This window comes from Salvelinus namaycush, chromosome 33 (assembly GCF_016432855.1).
Source record: "Salvelinus namaycush isolate Seneca chromosome 33, SaNama_1.0, whole genome shotgun sequence".
NCBI classification, from domain to species: domain Eukaryota; kingdom Metazoa; phylum Chordata; class Actinopteri; order Salmoniformes; family Salmonidae; genus Salvelinus; species Salvelinus namaycush.
Genome location: NC_052339.1, coordinates 35,056,596 through 35,082,870, shown reverse-complemented (window position 1 = coordinate 35,082,870; position 26,275 = coordinate 35,056,596). Strand labels below are relative to the sequence as shown.

Sequence of the window (26,275 nt, the reverse complement as noted above, 5' to 3'; positions counted from 1 at the left end):
AGGGGCTCTACTAGGGGCTCTACTAGTGGCTCTACTAGGGGCTCTACTAGGGGATCTACTAGGGACTCTACTAGGGGCTCTACTAGGGGCTCTACCATCTCTATTAGGGTCTCTACTAGGGTCTCTATTATGGGCTCTACTAGGGTCTCTACCCGGGGCTCTACTAGGGTCTCTACTCAGGGCTCTACTAGGGTCTCTACTAGGGTCTCTACAAGGGTCTGTACTAGGGACTCTACTAGGGGCTCTACCCAGGGCTCTACTAGGGGCTCTACTAGGGGCTCTACTAGGAACTCTACTAGGGTCTCTACTAGGGTCTCTACTAGGGGCTCTACCATCTCTACTAGGGTCTCTACTAGGGTCTCTACTAGGGGCTCTACCATCTCTACTAGGGGCTCTACTAGGGTCTCTACTGAGCTGCAAACTGAGCTGCACTTCCTAACTTCCTGCCAAATGTATGGCAATTTTAGAGACACATATTTCCCTCAGATTACACAGATCCACAAAGAATTCGAAAAAACAAATCCGATTTTGATAAACTCTCATATCTACTGGGTGAAATACCACAGTGTGCCATCACAGCAGCAAGATTTGTGACCTATTGCCACAAGAAAAGGGCGACCAGTGAAGAACAAACACCATTGTAAATACAACCCATAATTATGTTGGTTTATTTCCCCATTTTGTTCTTTAACTATGTGCACGTCGTTACAACACTGTATATAGACATCATATGACATTTGAAATGTTTTTATTATTTTGGAACTTTTGTGAGTGTAATGTTTACTGTTCATTTGTTTATTATCTACTTCACTTGCTTTGGCAATGTTAACATATGTTTCCCAAGCCAATAAAGCCCCTTGAATTGAATTCAATTGAGAGACAGAGAGAGGGTGGGAAGCAGAGAGAGAGAGAAAGAGAGAGAGAGGAAGACAAATGGGTACATAATACTGTCATCATGAGTTAAACCATTGGGGCAGGAAAGTAGCTCCCCCCCCCCCTCCTTCTCTCTCTCCCTTTCAATTCAATTCTATTTTAAGGGCTTTACTGGCATGGAAAACATATGTTTACATTGCCAAAGTAAATGGAATAGAAAATAAACAAAAGGGACATAAACAAGGGAAATAAATAATCAGTAAACATTACACTCACACAAGTTTTTAAAGAATATAGACATTTGAAAATGTTATATTATTTCGCTATGTACAGTGTTTCTCTCAGAGCTGTAGGGCTGCGGCAGGCAGGGAGTATTTGGTTAAGAGGCGTGGAAAAGAGGCTTCCCCCGGCCGCTCCACACATCTGCTGTTCTGTTGGCCTTATTTATTGTGAGATACTCTGCAGGCTTTTCAACAACATGTGGAGATGTTTCTACTGTCACACATTACACAGTGGAGCGAACATAAAGCTACGGTTAGCTCTGGTTAGCATGGCTGAAAGGCTACGGTTAGCATGGCTGAAAGGCTACGGTTAGCTCTGGTTAGCATGGCTGAAAGGCTACGGTTCGCTCTGGTTAGCATGGCTGAAAGGCTACGGTTAGCTCTGGTTAGCATGGCTGAAAGGCTACGGTTAGCTCTGGTTAGCATGGCTGAAAGGCTACGGTTAGCTCTGGTTAGCATGGCTGAAAGGCTACGGTTAGCTCTGGTTAGCATGGCTGAAAGGCTACGGTTCGCTCTGGTTAGCATGGCTGAAAAGCTACGGTTAGCTCTGGTTAGCATGGCTGAAAGGCTACGGTTAGCTCTGGTTAGCATGGCTGAAAGGCTACGGTTAGCTCTGGTTAGCATGGCTGATAAGCTACGGTTAGCTCTGGTTAGCATGGCTGATAGGCTACGGTTCGCTCTGGTTAGCATGGCCGATAGGCTACGGTTAGCTCTGGTTAGCATGGCTGATAGGCTACGGTTAGCTCTGGTTAGCATGGCTGATAGGCTACGGTTAGCTCTGGTTAGCATGGCTGATAGGCTATGGTTAGCTCTGGCTAGCATGGCTGAAAGGCTACGGTTAGCTCTGGTTAGCATGGCTGATAGGCTACGGTTAGCTCTGGTTAGCATGGCTGATAGGCTATGGTTAGCATGGTTGTAATTGACTACAGTGAAGAGGAGAGAACATAAAGCTATGGCTCGAGATGGCTATGCATATTCATGGCATGAGGCATCTTTCTCCATTGAATACAGGCGGATGATGTCAACAACCCTCATCGAATATTAAAAAAAGGGATTGCATTGATGAGATGTATCCACCAATCCTAAGAAAGGATAGGCGGGAGCTAGGCGGATATCATAAGGTGAATGCACCAATTTGTAAGTCGCTCTGGATAAGAGCGTCTGCTAAATGACTTAAATGTAATGTAAATGTAGACAGCACGTTGTGCCACTTTGAGGACAACGAATCCCATTGTTAGGGTGGAGATAAGTGTATCTTGTCGGTATATCCATAATCGTTGGATTAGATCTGTGGTAGATAGGCTACAGTCAGTTACAGCTAGCACTGATAGCTACAGCTAGCTCTGATAGCTACAGCTAGCATTGATAGCTACAGCTAGCGCTGATACAGTAGGCTACAGTTAGCTGTGGTTAGCGCTGATAGGCTGCAGTTAGCTACAGCTAGCGCTGATACATTAGGCTTCAGTGAGCTATGGTTAGCGCTGATAGGCTACAGTTGGCTACGGATAGCGCTGATAGGGTACAGTTAGCTATGGTTAGCGCTGACAGGCTACAGTTAGCTACAGCTATTCTCTATTGAGAATAGAGGAGGCTTTTTGAGCATAGCTAGGCCACAGTAGGTTTATGGTGTCTCTGGTACAGGCCTCTTATACCAGAGTAACTACCTGTGTAAGTGTGTTATAATTATAGTTCCCTTAGCCATCTTGGGATAATGACTACAGTATGTAATGTAAAGTAGTGCTTTCTGTTGGAGAACGCATACAGTTTGTTGAGGTTCTCTGACAGAAACCAACCATGAAGGGAAACACAACATGGCAGCTAGCCTGACCCTCTTTTAGAAAGAAAGAAAGAGAGAGAGAGAGCCAGAGAGAGAGAGAGCGAAAGAGCCAGATAGAGAGAGAGAGAGAAAGCCAGAGAGAGAGTGAGGGGGGGAGAGAGCAAGTTATATTTATGGGTGGATTCTAGGGTATAAATCACCATGGTCTCAGCTCTTAAACAAATACAAATAGCATCTCAGAGAACAGGGGATAAAACAACAAAGGAAGAACATGACTGGAGCATCTTAAGGGCCCACCATCATGTTTCCATCTGTGTTGATTCTTCTTAAGAGAGAGAGAGGAAGGAGAGGGAGAGAGGAAGGAGAGGGAGAGAGGAAGGAGAGGGGAAGGAGAGGGAGAGAGGAAGGAGAGGGAGAGAGGAGAGGAGAGGGAGAGAGGAAGGAGAGGAGAGGGAGAGAGAGAGGAGAGGGAGAGAGAGAGGGAGAGAGAGAGGAGAGGGAGAGAGAGGAGAGGGAGAGAGAGAGGGAGAGAGAGAGGAGAGGGTAGAGAGAGGAAAGGAGAGAGGAAAGAGAGGGAGAGAAAACACATAAAGGGCTCCTCATAACTGCTGCTGCTCTACACAACCTTCTGTTAGGAGGGGGGTGGTGGGTGGCAGCGGCGGTGCTGGTAGTGGTGGTGTGTGTTTGGGGGGGGGTGGGGGGGGGGGGGGGTGAATCAGTCTGTAACTGTCATTACTGTTGTGGACGTTGGGGGGAAAGTCCATGTTTCTGATATTGTCCTTTGTAGAAATGCAAAGAGAAAATAGTTGAAGAGGCTATAGCATGATTAGGGGAGTAGAGGAGAGACACGGTAGGAGGGTTAGGGGAGGAGAGGATAGACAAGGTAGGAGGGTTAGGGGAGGAGAGGAGAGACAAGGTAGGAGGGTTAGGGGAGAGATGAGAGACAAGGTAGGAGGGTTAGGGGAGGAGAGGAGAGGAGAGACACGGTAGGAGGGTTAGGGGAGTAGAGGAGAGACACGGTAGGAGGGTTAGGGGAGAGATGAGAGACAAGGTAGGAGGGTTAGGGGAGGAGAGGAGAGGAGAGACACGGTAGGAGGGTTAGGGGAGTAGAGGAGAGACACAGTAGGAGGGTTAGGGGAGGAGAGGAGAGGAGAGACACGGTAGGAGGGTTAGGGGAGGAGAGGAGAGACACGGTAGGAGGGTTAGGGGAGGAGAGGACAGGTGAGACACGGTAGGAGGGTTAGGGGAGGAGAGGATAGACAAGGTAGGAGGGTTAGGGGAGGAGAGGAGAGGAGAGACACGGTAGGAGGGTTAGGGGAGGAGAGGATAGACAAGGTAGGATGGTTAGGAGAGGAGAGGAGAGGAGAGGAGAGACAAGGTAGGAGGGTTAGTGGAGGAGAGACAAGGTAGGAGGGTTAGGGGAGGAGAGGAGAGACAAGGTAGGAGGGTTAGGGGAGGAGAGGAGAGGAGAGACACGGTAGGATGGTTAAGGGAGGAGAGGAGAGACAAGGTAGGAGGGTTAGGGGAGGAGAGGAGAGGAGAGACACGGTAGGAGGGTTAGGGGAGGAGAGGAGAGACAAGGTAGGATGGTTAGGAGAGGAGAGGAGAGGAGAGACAAGGTAGGAGGGTTAACGGAGGAGAGACAAGGTAGGAGGGTTAGGGGAGGAGAGGAGAGACAAGGTAGGAGGGTTAGGGGAGGAGAGGAGAGACAAGGTAGGATGGTTAACGGAGGAGAGACAAGGTAGGAGGGTTAGGGGAGGAGAGGAGAGACAAGGTAGGATGGTTAGGGGAGGAGAGGAGAGGAGAGGAGAGAAATGGTAGGAGGGTTAGGGGAGGAGAGGAGAGACAAGGTAGGATGGTTAGGAGAGGAGAGGAGAGACAAGGTAGGAGGGTTAACGGAGGAGAGACAAGGTAGGAGGGTTAGGGGAGGAGAGGAGAGACAAGGTAGGATGGTTAGGGGAGGAGAGGAGAGACAAGGTAGGAGGGTTAGGGGAGGAGAGGAGAGACAAGGTAGGATGGTTAGGGGAGGAGAGGAGAGGAGAGACAAGGTAGGAGGGTTAGGGGAGGAGAGACAAGGTAGGAGGGTTAGGGGAGGAGAGGAGAGACAAGGTAGGAGGGTTAGGGGAGGAGAGGAGAGACAAGGTAGGAGGGTTAGGGGAGGAGAGGAGAGACAAGGTAGGATGGTTAGGGGAGGAGAGGAGAGACAAGGTAGGAGGGTTGGGGGAGAGAGGAGAGACAAGGTAGGAGGGTTAGGGGAGGAGAGGAGAGACAAGGTAGGAGGGTTAGGGGAGTAGAGGATAGACAAGGTAGAATGGTTAGGGGAGTAGAGGAGAGACAAGGTAGAATGGTTAGGGGAGGAGAGAGGAGAGACAAGGTAGGAAGTTGAGGAGAGAAGACTAAAGTAGAGAAGAGAAATACATGTCAATTCAGGGCAGTTATACAGTACAGTATATTATCTGTGTTCCTCACCTGGCATCTGATAGCTGTATGGAGCCTGGCCCGTCTGAGGGGTGCTGAAACCAGAGCTGTAGCTGAGGAAGCCTGCCTGTCCAGGGGATTGGGACTGGCTCAGTCCGCCCTCTGTCTTTATGCCTGCCCATAATGGACCTGAATCAGTTAGTAACACCACATTGGTTTGATGCACACACAACTCACTGCTGTCAGACAACTCTAAACCAAGCACTTTGAGTCATATCTTTATCTCTATGTTAAAAGCTATTTAGTATTATATTAAATAGAGCTAGCTTTATAATAAATACAACTAAATATATTAGTATTGTTATCTTTATTATTGTCTCTGTTAACTGAATAATTTTACCAGTAGGACAGATTTTAAAAAATCTGTCTGCTAGTAACTGTTATAATTTATATATTGATAATACACCTAATCCACACTTCAGAATCTACAGTCGTTTGTAATCCCCAAGTCAGAATCAACTGTAGTTTGTAATCCCCAAGTCAGAATCAACTGTAGTTTGTAATCCCCAAGTCAGAATCAACTGTAGTTTGTAATCCTCACTTCAGAATCAACTGTAGTTTGTAATCCCCAAGTCAGAATCAACTGTAGTTTGTAATCCCCAAGTCAGAATCAACTGTAGTTTGTAATCCCCAAGTCAGAATCAACTGTAGTTTGTAATCCTCACTTCAGAATCAACTGTAGTTTGGGGGTTTAAAAATGAACAGACTAATGTAGATTGAAGTTATACAAGAAATATGACGTAGTAAAGCATGTTTGAATAACGTAGCATGTTTGAATGACGTAGCGTGTGTGAATAACGTAGCATGTTTGAATAACGTAGCATGTGTGAATAACGTAGCATGTGTGAATAACGTAGCATGTGTGAATAACGTAGCATGTTTGAATAACGTAGCATGTGTGAATAACGTAGCATGTTTGAATAACGTAGCATGTGTGAATAACGTAGCATGTGTGAATAAAGTAGCATGTGTGAATAACGTAGCATGTTTGAATAACGTAGCATGTGTGAATAACGTAGCATGTTTGAATAACGTAGCATGTGTGAATAACGTAGCATGTGTGAATAAAGTAGCATGTGTGAATAACGTAGCATGTTTGAATGACGTAGCATTTTTGAATAACGCAGCATGTTTGAATAACGTAGCATGTTTGAATAACGTAGCATGTTTGAATAACGTAGCATGTTTGAATAACGTAGCATGTTTGAATGACGTAGCATGTTTGAATAACGTAGCATGTTTGAATAACGTAGCGTGTGTGAATAACGTAGCATGTTTGAATAACGCAGCATGTTTGAATAACGTAGCATGTTTGAATAACGTAGCATGTTTGAATAACGTAGCATGTTTGAATAACGTAGCATGTTTGAATAACGTAGCATGTTTGAATAACGTAGCGTGTTTGAATAACGTAGCGTGTTTGAATAACGTAGCATGTGTGAATAACGTAGCATGTTTGAATAACGTAGCATGTTTGAATAACGTAGCATGTTTGAATAACGTAGCATGTTTGAATAACGTAGCGTGTGTGAATAACGTAGCATGTTTGAATAACGTAGCATGTTTGAATAACGTAGCGTGTGTGAATAACGTAGCATGTGTGAATAACGTAGCATGTTTGAATAACGTAGCATGTTTGAATAACGTAGCGTGTGTGAATAACGTAGCGTGTTTGAATAACGTAGCATGTGTGAATAACGTAGCATGTTTGAATAACGCAGCATGTTTGAATAACGTAGCATGTTTGAATAACGTAGCATGTTTGAATAACGTAGCATGTTTGAATAACGTAGCGTGTTTGAATAATGTAGCGTGTTTGAATAACGTAGCATGTTTGAATAACGTAGCATGTTTGAATAACGCAGCATGTTTGAATAACGTAGCATGTTTGAATAACGTAGCATGTTTGAATGACGTAGCATGTTTGAATAACGTAGCGTGTTTGAATAACGCAGCATGTTTGAATAACGTAGCATGTTTGAATGACGTAGCATGTTTGAATAACGTAGCGTGTTTGAATAACGTAGCATGTGTGAATAACGTAGCATGTGTGAATAACGTAGCGTGTTTGAATAACGTAGCATGTTTGAATAACGTAGCATGTTTGAATAACGTAGCATGTTTGAATAACGCAGCATGTGTGAATAACGTAGCGTGTGTGAATAACGCAGCATGTTTGAATAACGTAGCATGTTTGAATAACGTAGCATGTTTGAATAACGTAGCGTGTTTGAATAACGTAGCGTGTGTGAATAACGTAGCGTGTGTGAATAACGTAGCGTGTGTGAATAACGTAGCATGTTTGAATAACGTAGCATGTTTGAATAACGTAGCATGTTTGAATAACGTAGCATGTTTGAATAACGTAGCGTGTTTGAATAACGTAGCGTGTGTGAATAACGTAGCGTGTGTGAATAACGTAGCGTGTGTGAATAACGTAGCATGTTTGAATAACGTAGCATGTTTGAATAACGCAGCGTGTTTGAATAATGTAGCGTGTTTGAATAACGTAGCATGTTTGAATAACGTAGCATGTGTGAATAACGTAGCGTGTTTGAATAACGTAGCGTGTTTGAATAACGTAGCATGTGTGAATAACGTAGCATGTTTGAATAACGTAGCATGTTTGAATGGCTAAAAGATGGACGATCTCTGAATTATTGCACAAGTAATAAAAACAACACACTTGCTACTAGTGTTTGTTATTAGTCCAACTGCCGGTCGGTTATTTTGACTCAAACTCAACCTCTTTCCTATGCCATGGCAGGTCCACTACCACTCAAATAAACACTCTGTGCGTTCCAAATGGCATGTTATTCTCTATATACTGTAGTGCACTACTTCTGGTGAAAAGTAGTGCACTATATAGGGGATAGGGTATCATTGTGATGCATGTTCTAAATTCCTGGTCATATTGGACATTCTGTGGGGGGGTCAAGGCCTTCTAAACGTCTTCGGACAAATAGAGAACATGGTTATGTACGTTGCTGTTTCGTTCCTATGATGCCTGAAGACACCATTGTTTTGTTGTTGTTATTTTTGAAATGTATATTTCAATATATTTCAAACCAAAGACTCAGCGTAGTTCTAGGCCTCCTTTTGTTTTATCGTGGGAACTGTTTGTCCTGAGCTATGTGTTTATTTGCAATACCCCGGCGAAGAGCTGTATAGCACGTAGTATTACCAAGACTACACAACTAGCATGCAATTTCAATATGAACAGTCTAATGTAGATTGAAGTTATACAAGAAATATGACGTAGTAAAGCATGTGTGAATGACGTAGCATAATATTATAATATGAGTTATATTAGTTCTTATTCAGCTAATATATATATATATATATATATATATATATATATATATAATATATATGTAACCAAGACTAGTCTATATATATATATATTATATATAATTATAATGATATATATATATATTATTAGCTGAATAAGAACTAATATTATAATATTATGAACATCATAACCTTACTTTGAATTAGAACAGGAACAATATAAAGATGAATCCTTATGAAAATAAAGTATATTTACAGAGCCTTCATAAAGCATTCATTCTCCTTGACTTGTTCCACATGTTGTTGAAAACATGTTTGAAAATGTATTGACAATTAAATAGAGAAATATCAAATTTACATAACAATCACCTTTGGCAGCGATTACAACTGTGAGTCTTTCTGGGTAAGTCTCTAAGAGATTTACAAACATGTATTGGAATAATATTTGCAGAATATTCTTTAAAAAATTATTCAAGCTCTGTCAAGTTGGTTGTTGATCATTGCTAGACAACTATTTTCAAGTCTTGCCATAGATTTCCAAGCTTATTTAAGTCAAAATTGTAATTAGGCCATTCGGGAACATTCAACGTTATATTATATACACTCCAGTGTATATTTGGCCTTGTGTCTTAGGTTATTGTCCTGCTGAAAGGTGAATTTGTCTCCCAGTGTCTGGTGGAAAGCAGACTGAACCAGGTTTCATTGATACACCATCCAAAGTGTAATTAATAACTTCACCATGCTCAAAGGGATATTCAATGTCTGCTTTTTTATTTTTACCCATCTACCAATAGGTGCCCTTCTTTATGAGGAATTGGAGAACCTCCCTGGTCTTTGTGGTTGAATCTGTGTTTGAAATTCACTGCTTGACTGAGGGACCTTACACATAATTGTATGTGGGGTGCAGCTATGATGTAGTCATTCAAACATCATGTTAAACACTAGTATTGCACACAGAGTGAGTAACTTATTACGTGACTTGGTAAACACATGTTTAGTCCTGAACTTATTTAGGCTTGTTATAACAAATAGCTTGAATACTTATTGACTTAAGACATTTCAGCTTTTCATTTATTATTAATTTGTAAAAAATGTCTAAAAACACAATTCCCACTTTGACATGATGTAGTATTGTGGTGTAGTCCAGTGATACACCATCTCAATGAAATCCATTTTAAACTCTGGCTGTAAAGCAACCAAATATTTTCTGAGGGCCCTGATCTTTATCATATATAGACATATTATTATCACATTTTATTCTATATTACAAAGATACGTGTAATATAGCTAACTATAAGTAATATAAGGGTATTTGCATGTGTGGCATGAGGTGCCCTGATGATACGAATACATCTAGTACATAGAAATGGAAGTGATGGGTTTGTAATGTAATGCATTCAGAGGCATGGGTTTGGCCTGTGCTTACCATAGGCAGGTATCCCGTAGGGTTGTCCAGGCTGGGGGTAGCTAGCATAGGCTGCGGCCTGCTGCATTCCTGTGGTGTACTGTGTCTGACCGTACGCAGCCATATTTTGGGATGAAGGAGTAGGGAGAATATGTGGATACGGTCTGCTATTTCAGAAAAGAAACAAGGAGAAGAGAGAGAGAGAGAGAGAGAGAGAGAGAGAGAGAGAGAGAGAGAGAGAGAGAGAGAGAGAGAGAGAGAGATAAAGAGAAATAAATAAAATGAAAGAAAGAGAGAAAGAAAGAGAGAAAGAAAGAAAGAGAGAAAGGAGGAACATATTTTACCAAACACAAAAAACCATAACAATACGGACACATTGTTTGTGTTTCTGCTACATAATGTTACATAGTGGTCAGAAGCTCGTAAAGAGAGATAGTAATTAGTACAGGAGTAGGACTAGCATTAGCAAAATAAGAAGTATACGTCGCAAAGGACATTTTTACAAGATAATAATTACAACTGATTTTGTAAGTGCACAAACTGCAGACATCCAGGCAAAACAAAGCAGGTAGAAACGTCCACATCTAGCAGCAGGATCTAATTAAAGGAACCAAATGAAGTTGGATGCCGGTTATTTTCTAAAGCAAAATAAAAGAAGCCTTACTTGGAAGGGTAAATCTGAGAGGAGAACTGGTGTGTTTGTCTTGGGCTGTAGCCACTGGTTCCAATAACTGAGAGAGTTGAAAAGAAAGGAGGGGGGCAAGTACATATTTAAACATTAAAGATATAAGGTAAATATTATCTTTCGCCAACAGAACTTCTGGATTCCTAGGAAAGTGTAATTGCGTTGCGTTACTCCATTTATTTCCCCAACCTTATTTAAGGTTTAAAACCCGGAGCGCAATAATGAAGTACAAATAATCAGATAAAAAACCCTGTTGGGTTTATTCTGCTGACCAGCGTATATTCTGTGTGTATCTCTGGCTGTATCCCAAATGGCACCCCACAAAATGATACTTCGGCTGTCCCCATAGGAGAACCCGTTTTAGTTCCAGGTAGAACCCTTTTGGGTTCTACATGGAACCCAAAAGTGTTCTACCTGGAACCAAAAAGAGTTCTCATATGGGACAGCCGAAGAAACATTCTGGAACCCTTTTTTTCTAAGAGTGTAAGGAATAGGGTGCTATTTGGGATATAGCCTCTGTGAGATACTTTGGCGCTGCCATGACGACAGCTAGGCTGGCGTAAACACACTCAGAATGGTCTGAATCAATGTGGGCCTGTTGCCTGGGGCCTGTCCCAAATGGAACCCTATTCCCTTATAGCGCACTACTTTTGACCAGGGCCCGTACGTAGGGAATAGTGTGCCGTTTGGAATCCATCCCCAGGCTTCAAGGCCAGGCCAGGACTAAATTGAAAGTGATTGCTTGTAACTAGCGCCGCTACCACATTATCATTCCTTCATGAAACACACGGCCATATCACTGTGGATCCACTTCCTAATCAACGTTTTTCAACACACACACACAAACCTACTGCGACCACGGCTATATTTTCACGTTGTCTTTGCACTTTAGTAAAGGCTATTTTAAGTCAGTGCATAGTGTATAGTTTTGAGTAAAAATCTTTTTTAATTATTTTTTGTTACAATAACACACCAAATGTAACACCAAATGTACAGTTATGCTTTTCGAAATTATAATAATTTTTATATATATATTTCCATTCATCTTTAGAAACAATAAATACAGCTAGTAAATTTAACACGGTCAAAATCAGGTGTGAAATGCAACACATGAAAAAATACTGATCATTTACAAAAAAAAGAAAGATAGAAAAGCCAGTAATGATAAACATAATCTTAGTCTTGCAATTGAAATCTGTTAAACCAGTCCAAAAGCCCTAGTCCCATAGTATAGAAAGCCTCCTGAGTGGTGCAGCGGTCTAAGGCACTGCATCTCAGTGCTAGAGGCGTCACTACAGACCCTGTTTTGTTCCTGGGCTGTATCACAACCGACCGTGATTGGGAGTCCCATTGGGCGGCGCACAATTGGCCCAGCGTGTGTCCGGGTTAGGGTTTGGCCCGGGGTAGGCCGTCATTATAAATAAGAATTTGTTCTTAACTGACTTGCCTAGTTAAATAAAAGGTTAAATAAAAAATCTAAATCACTGAACCAGGTTCAAATGTCCTCTTACAGTCAACTGACACAAACAAAGTATATAGTTGCGGACGAGGAGGGGGATACTAAGGATGTGTCCCAAATGGCATCCCATTTTATATATAGTGCACCATTTTTGACCAGAGACTATGGGCCTTTGACTATGGGCACTGGTCTCTAAAGTAGTGCACTATATAGGGTGCAATTTAAGACGACCTACTGTAGATGTCTGGCATGTAATTGTAACTGTATGTAACTGTACCTGTATGTAACTGTAACTGTATGTAACTGTATGTAACTGTACCTGTATGTAACTGTAACTGTATGTAACTGTAACTGTATGTAACTGTATGTAACTGTATGTAACTGAATGTAACTGTATGTAACTGTATGTAACTGTAACTGCATGTAACTGTAACTGTATGTAACTGTATGTAACTGAATGTAACGGTATGTAACTGTATGTAACTGTAACTGCATGTAACTGTAACTGTATGTAACTGTATGTAACTGTAACTGTATGTAACTGTAACTATATAACTGTATGTAACTGTACATGTATGTAACTGTATGTAACTGTATGTAACTGTAACTATGTAACTGTACCTGAATGTAACTGTATGTAACTGAATGTAACTGTAACTGTATGTAACTGTATGTAACTGAATGTAACTGTAACTGTATGTAACTGTAACTGTATGTAACTGTATGTAACTGTATGTAACTGAATGTAACTGTAACTGTATGTAACTGTAAATGTATGTAACTGTATGTAACTGTAACTGTATGTAACTGTATGTTACTGTATGTAACTGTAACTGTATGTAACTGTATGTAACTGTAACTGTATGTAACTGTAACTGCATGTAACTGTATGTAACTGAATGTAACCGTATGTAACTGTATGTAACTGTAACTGCATGTAACTGTATGTAACTGTATATAACTGCATGTAACTGTATGCAACTGTATATAACTGTAACTGCATGTAACTGTATGTAACTGTATGTAACTGTATGTAACTGTATATAACTGTAACTGCATGTAACTGTATGTAACTGTAACTGTATGTAACTGTATGTAACTGTATGTAACTGTAACTGCATGTAACTGTATGTAACTGTAACTGCATGTAACTGTATGTAACTGTATGTAACGGTATGTAACTGCATGTAACTGTATGTAACTGTATGTAACTGAATGTAACTGTAACTGTATGTAACTGTATGTAACTGAATGTAACTGTAACTGTATGTAACTGTATGTAACTGCATGTAACTGTATGTAACTGTATGTAACTGTAACTGTATGTAACTGTATGTAACTGTAACTGCATGTAACTGTATGTAACTGTAACTGCATGTTACTGCATGTAACTGTATGTAACTGTAACTGTATGTAACTGTATGTAACTGTAACTGCATGTAACTGTATGTAACTGTAACTGTATGTAACTGTATGTAACTGTATGTAACTGTATGTAACTGTAACTGTATGTAACTGTATGTAACTGTAACTGTATGTAACTGTATGTAACTGTAACTGCATGTAACTGTATGTAACTGTATGTAACTGTATGTAACTGTAACTGTATGTAACTGTAACTGTATGTAACTGTATGTAACTGTAACTGTATGTAACTGTATGTAACTGTAACTGCATGTAACTGTATGTAACTGTAACTGTATGTAACTGTATGTAACTGTAACTGCATGTAACTGTATGTAACTGTAACTGTATGTAACTGTATGTAACTGTAACTGCATGTAACTGTATGTAACTGTAACTGTATGTAACTGTATGTAACTGTAACTGCATGTAACTGTAACTGTATGTAACTGTAACTGTATGTAACTGTATGTAACTGTAACTGTATGTAACTGTATGTAACTGTAACTGTATGTAACTGTAACTGTATGTAACTGTATGTAACTGTAACTGTATGTAACTGTAACTGTATGTAACTGTATGTAACTGTAACTGTATGTAACTGTATGTAACTGTAACTGTATGTAACTGTATGTAACTGTAACTGTATGTAACTGTAACTGCATGTAACTGTATGTAACTGTAACTGTATGTAACTGTATGTAACTGTAACTGTATGTAACTGTATGTAACTGTAACTGTATGTAACTGTATGTAACTGTAACTGCATGTAACTGTATGTAACTGTATGTAACTGTAACTGTATGTAACTGTAACTGTATGTAACTGTATGTAACTGTATGTAACTGTAACTGTATGTAACTGTATGTAACTGTAACTGTATGTAACTGTAATTGTATGTAACTGTATGTAACTGTAACTGTATGTAACTGTAACTGTATGTAACTGTATGTAACTGTAACTGCATGTAACTGTAACTGTATGTAACTGTATGTAACTGTAACTGTATGTAACTGTAACTGTATGTAACTGTATGTAACTGAATGTAACTGTATGTAACTGTATGTAACTGTAACTGCATGTAACTGTATGTAACTGTATATAACTGCATGTAACTGTATATAACTGTATGTAACTGTAACTGTATGTAACTGTAACTGTATGTAACTGTATATAACTGTATGTAACTGTAACTGTATATAACTGTAACTGTATATAACTGTAACTGTATGTAACTGTAACTGTATGTAACTGTAACTGTATGTAACTGTATATAACTGTATGTAACTGTAACTGTATATAACTGTAACTGTATATAACTGTAACTGTATGTAACTGTATGTAACTGTAACTGTATGTAACTGTAACTGTATATAACTGTAACTGTATATAACTGTAACTGTATGTAACTGTATATAACTGTAACTGTATATAACTGTAACTGTATGTAACTGTATGTAACTGTAACTGTATGTAACTGTAACTGTATGTAACTGTAACTGTATGTAACTGTAACTGTATATAACTGTAACTGTATATAACTGTAACTGTATGTAACTGTATGTAACTGTAACTGCATGTAACTGTAACTGAATGTAACTGTAACTGAATGTAACTGTAACTGTAACTGCATGTGTATGGCCCCAGGGAAACATTGCTATTATTATTGAACACTTTTCTCACATCATCATCAGCACCTGCTACCGGTTGACTAAACCTTCTAATAGCAGCTCTCACACACACACACACACACACACACACACACACACACACACACACACACACACACACACACACACACACACACACACACACACACACACACACACACACACACCTCCCCCCTCCGGCTAGGTTCCCCTCCCCTGAGGCTCCAGGGGTGTAAAGTAACTAAATGTCATTAATATTGTCAAAGACAGAAGTGATTTATGGGAGGGGAGCGTTAACGTATCGGGTACTGAGTTAAACAGTTCTAGAAAAAAGGCAGAATTAGCAGCATGGTTACTGAGGTGATGTTTAATTATACTGGTAGTGAGGTGATGTTTAATTATACTGGTAGTGAGGTGATGTTTAACTATACTGGGTAGTGAGGTGATGTTTAATTATAATGGGTACTGAGGTGATGTTTAATTATACTGGGTAGTGAGGTGATGTTTAACTATACTGGTACTGAGGTGATGTTTAATTATACTGGGTAGTGAGGTGATGTTTAATTATACTGGTAGTGAGGTGATGTTTAATTATACTGGTAGTGAGGTGATGTTTAACTATACTGGGTACTGAGGTGATGTTTAATTATACTGGGTAGTGAGGTGATGTTTAATTATACTGGGTACTGAGGTGATGTTTAATTATAATGGGTACTGAGGTGATGTTTAATTATACTGGTAGTGAGGTGATGTTTAACTATACTGGTACTGAGGTGATGTTTAATTATACTGGGTAGTGAGGTGATGTTTAATTATACTGGGTAGTGAGGTGATGTTTAACTATACTGGTACTGAGGTGATGTTTAATTATACTGGGTAGTGAGGTGATGTTTAATTATACTGGTAGTGAGGTGATGTTTAATTATACTGGGTACTGAGGTGATGTTTAATTATACTGGGTACTGAGGTGATGTTTAATTATACTGGGTACTGAGGTGATGTTTAATTATACTGGTAGTGAGGTGATGTTTAACTATACTGGGTAGTGAGGTGATGTTTAACTATACTGGGTACTGAGGTGATGTTTAACTATACTGGGTACTGAGGTGATGTTTAATTATACTGGGTACTGAGGTGATGTTTAATTATACTGGTAGTGAGGTGATGTTTAATTATACTGGGTACTGAGGTGATGTTTAATTATACTGGTAGTGAGGTGATGTTTAATTATACTGGTAGTGAGGTGATGTTTAACTATACTGGTAGTGAGGTGATGTTTAATTATACTGGTAGTGAGGTGATGTTTAATTATACTGGGTACTGAGGTGATGTTTAATTATACTGGTAGTGAGGTGATGTTTAATTATACTGGTAGTGAGGTGATGTTTAACTATACTGGTAGTGAGGTGATGTTTAATTATACTGGTAGTGAGGTGATGTTTAATTATACTGGGTACTGAGGTGATGTTTAACTATACTGGTACTGAGGTGATGTTTAATTATACTGGTAGTGAGGTGATGTTTAATTATACTGGGTACTGAGGTGATGTTTAACTATACTGGTAGTGAGGTGATGTTTAATTATACTGGTAGTGAGGTGATGTTTAATTATACTGGTAGTGAGGTGATGTTTAATTATACTGGTACTGAGGTGATGTTTAATTATACTGGTACTGAGGTGTGATGGTTCCTTGTGCAGCAGTGTGAGCGGGAGCGTTAGTGAGGTGATGTTTGGCGGAGGTGGAAAAGATGACCATATATTGCTTACATACAACATGAGTTTGATACAGGTCAGGCTGAGGAAACAGGAAACCAGATCATTCTACTGCTCTGCTATTCACGCAAAATATTTTATTTTATGCGGCACGCAAACACACACACACACACACACACACACACACACACACACACACACACACACACACACACACACACACACACACACACACACACACACACACACACACACACACACACACACACACACACACGGGTCCCCCTCCCGTCTCACCTGATCCTGAGAAGCTGTCTAGGGAGGCGTCGGCTACTGGGGTGGTGATGTCACTGCTGCTCATTGGTTCTGTTTTAACTGGGGACAAAGACAACACACACACCATCAGCACACACACACACACACACACAAACCATGAGCACACACACACCATCGACACACACACACACACACGCACACACACACCATCGACACACACACACACACCATCGACACACACACACACCATCGACACACACACGCACACCACAACTGCCACTATAGCTGGTGGGTTTAGTTGTCTGGGATGTCTTTGACCATACACCCAGAACTACACCAGAACTACAGTGGAACTACGGTGGAACTACAGTGGAACTACAGTGGAACTACAGTGGAACTCACACTCAGTGGAATGTGTTGTAAACAATACTGGAGTGGAATGCAAGAGGGGAAATACTTGACTAATATTCGTCACAACTTTTACATTCTGTTCCTTTAGACTAGAGCCGAATCGTTTTTTCAAAATGTCATTTATAATAATAACGTTTGTTGGATTAATTTTAGGGATCATTTACATGTAATTATATGGGATTAACATGCTCCTAGGCGTAGATTAAGATAAATTATCTCTCAATACTTTTAAGAACTTTTGAGGAAAATAAAACATTTGCCTAATTGTTAATCAATTAAACCAACAAAAAGAGACCTTCCTCATTTCAACCTGTTGACTTAACTATGAATAAAACCAAACCATCATTTAACAGCTTTTCTATGTACAGTACTGACTATTCATTTGTTCCCATCCACAGTTTGAGCATACACTGTTACAACAGTGAATTGAATAGTAACAGGCAGACGACAGCCCGTCAATACATTTTGAACCCATCAATCAATCAAAGTAATCAATCAATTAATATATAATTAACATGATATGCAATTAACATAATAATTAATGTTCACTAATTACTGTATGGCTTACCCCAGGTTATAATGTAGCGTCAGGGGAAAGATAGGTAAACACAGTCAATAGTAGGAGGATACTGGTGTAAAATGGCCCCTGCATGGAGAGGGAGTCAGTCTGCATGGACGTGCAAATACGATTGAAATGTCAAGACAATATAGTGTGTATAAAATCTGTTTTAAGAACTGTAGCAAATGGAGCGTGACCCCATGCCCCGCTGAGCCTCTCAGAGATATAACACTGATAGCTCAGTGGAGAGGATTTTACAGTTATCTGACAGCTAGGGAATCTTTGAAATCAATCCATTTCACATCAGGCAGCAAGCAAGCTTTGGGATGGGAAGGGGGCAAAACAAATTCACATCATGTGGGTAAAGGGAGTCATGCTCTATGTGTCTCTATCTCTCATGGTTTTAAAGAAGCTTTTCCCTGTCATGTTTTACTTTGATCATTCTGCTGAGGAATTGTTGACGAGAGAGGGGGAGGGAGAGTTGGAGGGAGAGAGGGAGGGAGAGCGGGAGTCAGAGCAGGAGGGAGAGTATGAGGGAGAGGGAGAGAAGGCAGGAGAGTGGGAGGGAAAGTAGAAGGGAAAGTAGGAGGGAGAGTGGGAGGGAGAGGGAGAGTAGGAGGGAGAGTAGGAGTCCGAGCAGGAGGGAGAGTAGGAGGCAGAGTGGGAGGGAGAGTATGAGGGAGAGTGGGAGGAAGAGTGGGAGGGAGAGTAGAAGGGAGAATAGGAGGGAGAGGGAGAGTAGGAGGGAGAGCGGGAGGGAGAGTAGGAGGGAGAGTGGGAGAGAGTGGGAGGGAGAGTAGGAGGGAGAGTGGGAGGAAGAGTATGAGGGAGAGTAGGAGGGAGAGCGGGAGGGAGAGTAGGAGGGAGAGTGGGAGAGAGTGGGAGGGAGAGCGGGAGGGAGAGTAGGAGGGAGAGTAGGAGGGAGAGCGGGAGGGAGAGCGGGAGGGAGAGCGGGAGGGAGAGTGTTTTTGGAATAACACATTTAGGTAGAGATAATACAATACAGATACATAGGATGTGTGTGAGTGTGTGTGTGAGTGTGTGTGAGTGTGTGTGTGTAGGTATACTAGCTAACATAATGGGGGGACATCGTGGTGTAACACTGCATGCACAGACTAGAGGTCCCACTCAGGTGTTCACAGAGAAGCACACAATGATCCACCGTACTCATGAAACACAGCATGGAACAACGTCCGAAAGGACTCAAATCAAACAATGCACGGTGTCCACAGGATCCACAACCAGCCAGTCTCAAACCATGCTTCACACACATCAACAAAACACTAGTGCAACAACTACATAACGCCATGAAAGGCACAATAGTTGAAGAAACTATTAGAATTTAAAAAAATAGATGTGTTATCTATTGAGAACAATTAATTAATTGGATATTTTCATTTAAAGTAGTAAAAAAAAAAAAGAGTAAAAAGCACAAGGTGTTTTTTTTTCTCCTCTCTTTCTTGTCTTTTCTAAGTTGAAACACCAAGTATTGTCCTTTCATTGTTGTCCCCACCAGAAGTGCACCGACCTGCAGCCGACTGTGAGCTAGAGCTTAACAACCAGTCAGCTGTGGTGAGCATTGTGATGTTATCACCTATATGGGAAACAGAGAATAGGATACATGACAATCTGACTTCACCACGCTCTAACGACAGGCTCTTTTGTCCCGCAGAGGACAAATTACACCCTACTCCCTATGGAGAGCACTGCTTTTGTCAAACAATCGGTCAAAAGTAGTGCACTACATATATATATAGTGCACGACATAGGGTATAGGGTGCAATTTGGGACGCCCAGACACTCCCTAAAACCACAAGAAATAGTGATTTTTCTTATCAAGATGACATTTTTTAAGGTAGACTTTGAAGCGCATGTGCGGGTTTGTAATAGGGCCCTGCTAGCGACGTAGGTTCAACTAGAGAGAGTGTTGGTTTGAGACGACACAACAAAGCCTACTCACCTGAGTCAATAGGGACATATAGAAATGTACAAACCACATGCAAAACTACAACCCATTTTCATACCGTGAGCTTTTGAATAATTACACGGGTGCTTAAATATACTGCTAATAGTTCCTCTGTAAACACAGAGACAATAGCATCAGATTTACAAAGCAGATCGTTTTCATATCGTTTTCATATCTAGATCAAATACAGGGGGGGGGGTTTAAATTGTGTATTAAAACCCCAATGCAGTAAGTCTATAAGCCATCAGGTCACTAGTAGGTTTCCATGTTATTCAGGACTACAGAGAAGTAGACTGGAGGAAAGCAGTAGTACCCACACTTTCATTGTTGACTTCACCTTTTGAAAATGGAAAACAGATCCCGATTTCAACGGGGTAGCACCTGGAGACGTTTTATTGCCATTCAGGCATTTCACAACTTAGCAGAGGCATAAAACGCTACACAGGAGGAGGTGAGGTTAAATAAAAAGTCCCCTCTATCTCTGCTCTGCTTTGAGACCCGTACAAACTTAAATTGTACAACTGATGAAGCTACAACGCAATTGGTACAATGGTTGTGATACAACGGAGTTTATTTTCTGCACAAAAAATAATCACAACATGGGACATAATAAGCATTACATTTTCCGTGCAGGCTAACTCTCCGTTGTATCACACAAATATCATTTTGTACCACAACCATTGTGTCAAGTTTAACGTTTGAAAGTTTTACATCGGTTTTTTACCTGATTGTCTACAGGGCTCAGCCTATCTCTCTCCCATGTCGTATAGTGAATTTAGAGTCCACACAGCGAAAGTGAGGGAAGCATTAAAGAAGAAAATCCCTCAGCACATACCTTCAGTGCCATTGGGGGTCATGGAATTGGTATTGATATGGGAGTTGTCGAGTCTGGGACCATTAGGGGATTCACGGCTGTGAGGACTGGCTAGATCCTGCATGTCCATAGACCTGACGGACGAGAGACACACACACACACACACATACAGAAGACAGACCGCACACACACACAGACGGAAGTAGACACGCACACACGCACGCACGCACGCACGCACGCACGCACGCACGCACGCACGCACGCACACACACACACACACACACACACACACACACACACACACTTATTTACTCACATCTTGCCAGAACCATCAAGGGAAGACAAATGCATGGTAAAGAGCTAGCCTATAGATGTATCAGTTTTAAGCATGTTTTTCTCTTAAACCTACTGATAACAACATGGGTAAAACTGTTGATTCGAAATGTTTATTCATTTAAAGTAAACAAATAAAAAAACCTCAACTGGAGTTTGAGATTTGTTTTTGTATCTTAAAGCTATAAATACTATCAATAGATTGAACTAAGTTCTGGAAAGACAAACATAATGTCATCTCCGCTTACTAATGTTATCTCTGCGTATTAATGTTATCTCTGTTTATTAATGTTATCTCTGCTTACTAATGTTATCTCTGCTTTTTTATGTATCTGCTTGTTAATGTTATCTCCGCTTATTAATGTTATATCTGCTTACTAATGGTATATCCGCTTATTAATGTTATCTCTGCTTATTAATGTTATCTCTGCGTATTAATGTTATCTCTGCTTACTAATGGTATATCCGCTTATTAATGCTATCTCCGCTTATTAATGTTATCTCTGCTTATTAATGTTATCTCTGCTTATTAATGTTATCTCCACTTATTAATGTTATCTCTGCGTATTAATGTTATCTCTGCTTATTAATATTATCTCTGCTTATTAATGTTATCTCTGCTTATTAATGTTATCTCTGCTTATTAATGTTATTTCTGCTTATTAATGTTATTTCTGCTTTTTAATAGTATCTCTGCTTATTAATGTTATATCTGCTTATTAATATTATCGCTACTTATTAATGGTATCTCTGCTTACTAATGTTATCTCTGCTTATTAATGTTATTCGCTTATTAATGTTATCTTTGCTTATTAATATTATCTCTGCTTTTTGATAGTATATCTGTGTATTAATAGTATCTCTGCTTATTAATAGTATATCCGCTTATTAATGGTATCTCCGCTTATTAATGTTATCTCTGCTTATTAATGTTATCTCTGCTTATGAATGTTATCTCTGTTTATTAATGTTATCTCTGCTTATTAATGTTATCTCTGCTTATTAATGTTATCTCTGCTTATTTCTTTCATAATACAATTCAAACTAGGCCTACTGCTATACACTCAATTATAACATATTATATTGACCCTATTTAATTATATATCAGCAATATATGATAGTATAACATCAATATAGATTATAATTTAAATAATTTAAATAGATGAGCTCAGTAATAGAGACATTAAAGCACACATGAGCGTATTGCCAATTTTAGACTAGATGAAAAAGCAGCTTCTACAATATACAGCATTCACTCCATGTTGATTAATGTACGTACTCATGCTAGTCTACAGTATAGTAATTATATAGACATCCTTATTATACAGTGTGAACACACTCTGTGATGGGAGGCTATGGTTAAAGTAGTTAGTTGCTAGAAGTTTAGAAGAGCTGTTCTCTAAATGATTCTAAGAGTAGCTAGCTACTTCTCTAAGTGATTAGCTACTTCTCCAAGTGATTAGCTACTTCTCCAAGTGATTAGCTACTTCTCCAAGTGATTAGCTACTTCTCCAAGTGATTAGCTACTTCTCCAAGTGACTAGCTACTTCTCCAAGTGACTAGCTACTTCTCCAAGTGATTAGCTACTTCTCCAAGTGATTAGCTACTTCTCCAAGTGATTAGCTACTTCTCCAAGTGACTAGCTACTTCTCCAAGTGATTAGCTACTTCTCCAAGTGATTACCTACTTCTCCAAGTGATTAGTTACTTCTCCAAATGATTAGAAGAGTTTGTTCTCTGAGTGATTCTGCGTGCTCTGTCTGTGGCTCAGTGAAGAGAGATGAGAATGCCTAGTTTCACGACGCATCAGTTTGCTCTGGCAACCATCTTAATTGTTTCTGTGTTTATACTGAAGACCACGCCATTGAAAACATTATTCTATCCCCTCGATGTTGCTGTGAAAAGTTGCTCAGCCATATGGAGGTTAGTTAAAACAGGCCGAGGAGAGATGAACCATGACACAAATCTTGTCTTTTTGTCACTGAGCCCAATGCAACATACTGTTTGTTAAATTAGGGAGAAATGTTTGGTACATTAAACTGCTTTTTTTTCAGTTACATTTACAGACTGTATATCTCTTTTATCAATCAACTAAACTAAGCTGTTTGTGTCGTTTGCACCCACACAAAAAAAATCATGTTTTGTTTAATGCAAACGCAATCTGATAGGATGAAATGATATGTCTGCTATTTCAACAATCTGCTAAAATTAAATATTTGCTATTTCCACAATCCAATCAAATGAAATGATATGTCTGATATATCAACAATCCAATCAAATGAAATTATATGTCTGATATATCAACAATCCAATCAAATGAAATGATATGTCTGATATATCAACAATCCAATCAAATGAAATGATATGTCTGATATATCAACAATCCAATCAAATGAAATGTCTGCTATTTAAATAATGTTGGGATGGAAAGATATAGTCAATAGACTATTAATTTAAAACAGAAATACACAGATATATACACAGATATATACACAGATATATACACAGATATATACATTGCGTTTTCTACTCACTCAGTTCAGCATGACATTTTCTTTTCAAACTCAAATGAAGTAAATAATGTTGAATTGTTGTGAATATTGTTGGGGATCTCACAAACTGACATGCTGGTAGCTGTATCCTATTTCCCCAGAGAAATATGATTTTACTGCTAAATTATCACCCCCACCAAAAAACTAAAATACAATTATGAACAGCAGAGAAACCTGTACAGCGACGTTACAGATATACCAGGAGACAATTACTATTAGATTTGCACAACTCTCTCTCTCTCTCCCTCCCTCCCTCTCTCTCTCTCTCCCCCTCTCTCCTCCCCTCTCTGCATCCCTTCTGATGCTACCTGCCTGGCGTTGGTCCAACTCTGCTCTTACCTGGAAAGACGTAGCGGACCGGAATCATCTGAACCAGGCTGCCTCTCTCTCTGTTTTTTTTTTCTCTTTCCACCTGCCTGAACAGAAACAATGTCCCTCCTTGTTATTTCAGCTGTGTGTCACTGTCCAGACCCATCCATGACACAATAGAAGTGGTCTGAGAAAACATGATTGTTATTCTGTCTCAGAGTGGGAAGAGAGGGCTAACTGCACTGGGAAAAGAACAGAGGACATTCTCTCTCTATAGAGTTTCTCTCTCTCTCTCTTCTCTCGCTCTCTCTTCTTCTAACACTGCTGTTGTTGCCTCTCCTCCTTCATTCAGGTCTTCCCTCCCTCCCTCCTCCCCGAGTGAGGGGACTGCAGCCAAATGACGGAAAGGTGATTCATCATTGGTCTACGACAGCTGCAAACTGGATTAGCCCGCCCCCAATCAACATACAAAGAGGGCTTAGCCAAGGTAAGCAGGAAGGGGAGGGGGCGGGGGACTGGGGGGTTGGATGAAGGGAGGTAATAGGGGTGTGAGGTGGATGGGGGGAGGGAGTAGCATGGAGGTAGGAAGTTAGGTAGCTGCTGATAACTGCTGCTGGATAGAGGCGAGGGAGATGTGACTTGTTGAATAGAGGCCAGTGAAGCATGACGCCCATAGCATCTTCAGCAGATCTTTCATCTGCAATTGACACCATCTGAAATGTATCTGCACTCCCCTCTCTCCCCTCCCTCTCTCCCCCTCCCTCTCTCTCCCCTCCCTCTCTGCACTCCCTCTCTCTCCCCTCCCTCTCTCCCCCTCCCCTCTCTCCCCTCCCTCTCTCTCTCCCCTCCCTCTCTCTTTCTCCCCTCTCTCTTCTCTCTCCGCTCTCTCTCCCCCCTGTCTTCCCTCTCTCCCCTCCCTCTCTGCACTCCCTCTCTCCCCCTCCCTCTCTCTCCCCTCCCTCTCTGCACTCCCTCTCTCTCCCCTCCCTCTCTGCACTCCCTCTCTCTCCCCTCCCTCTCTGCACTTCCCTCTCTCCCCTCCCTCTCCCCCTCCCTCTCTCTTTCTCCCCTCTCTCTTCTCTCTCCGCTCTCTCTCCCCCCTGTCTTCCCTCTCTCTTTCTTCCCTTCTCTCTTGCCTTCTCTCTAGCCTTAGCGCTCTGATACCGCTTGCCGTGCAGTAGCAGAGAACAGTCTATGACTAGGATTGCCATTTTTAGGGCCTTCTTCTGACACCGCCTGGTATAGCCGTACGCACTGCCACACTGCCAGGTCTCTGACCTCCTCCCTATAGGCTGTCTCATCGTTGTCGGTGATCAGGCCTACCACCCAGTTGTGTCGTCAGCAAATTTAATGATGGCTTTAGAGTCGTGCTTGGCCACGGAGATGTGCGTGAACAGGAAGTACAGGAGGAGACAAAGCACGCACCCCTGAGGGGCCCCCGTGTAGAGTATCAGTGTTATTGCCTACCCTTACCACCTGAGGGCCCGTCAGGAAGTCCAGGATTCAGTTGCAGAGGGATGTGTTTTAGTCCCAGGGTCCACAATGTGTGTGTAATAAATGACACCCTATTCCCTTTATAGTGCACTACTTTTGAGCAGGGCCCGGGGCCACAGAACACTACAGAGGCACAGGAACACAGGAACACTGGTCTCAGGGACCTCAAGAGACATGGGCAGTGTCTCCGATAGCACCCTATTCCCTATATACAGCACCATGTTTGGCCAGGGCCTTGTCAAATGGGTCATGGTCAAAATAAGTGCAGTTAACAGACAACAGGGTAACATTTGGGATGCAATCGAAGACACACGGCCACACAAACATACTGTATATACAGTACATCACTATACAGTACATCACTATACAGTACATCACAGTATAGTACATCACTATACATCACAGTACATCACTATACAGTACAGTACAGTACAGTACATCACTATACAGTACATCACAGTACAGTACATCACTATACAGTACAGTACATCACAGTACAGTACATCACAGTACATCACTATACAGTACATCACTATACAGTACAGT

The 26,275-nt window shown here is 40.9% G+C and overlaps 1 protein-coding gene across 1 annotated transcript in view; it reads right to left on the bottom strand.

Annotated features, from left to right (window-relative positions):
• The window catches only part of LOC120027924 (eyes absent homolog 1-like), a 63,746-nt gene extending 42,574 nt beyond the window's left edge, over positions 1–21,172 (bottom strand). Inside the window, exons 1-6 of the mRNA XM_038973017.1 lie at positions 21,064–21,172; positions 19,791–19,856; positions 17,314–17,391; positions 10,770–10,836; positions 10,127–10,272; positions 5,401–5,523 (exon numbers count right to left, since the gene is read on the bottom strand). Coding sequence (XP_038828945.1) covers positions 5,401–5,523; positions 10,127–10,272; positions 10,770–10,836; positions 17,314–17,391; positions 19,791–19,856; positions 21,064–21,172 — 589 coding nt within the window. The remainder of the gene's footprint in view (positions 1–5,400; positions 5,524–10,126; positions 10,273–10,769; positions 10,837–17,313; positions 17,392–19,790; positions 19,857–21,063) is intronic.
• Between the last annotated feature and the right edge of the window lie 5,103 nt (positions 21,173–26,275).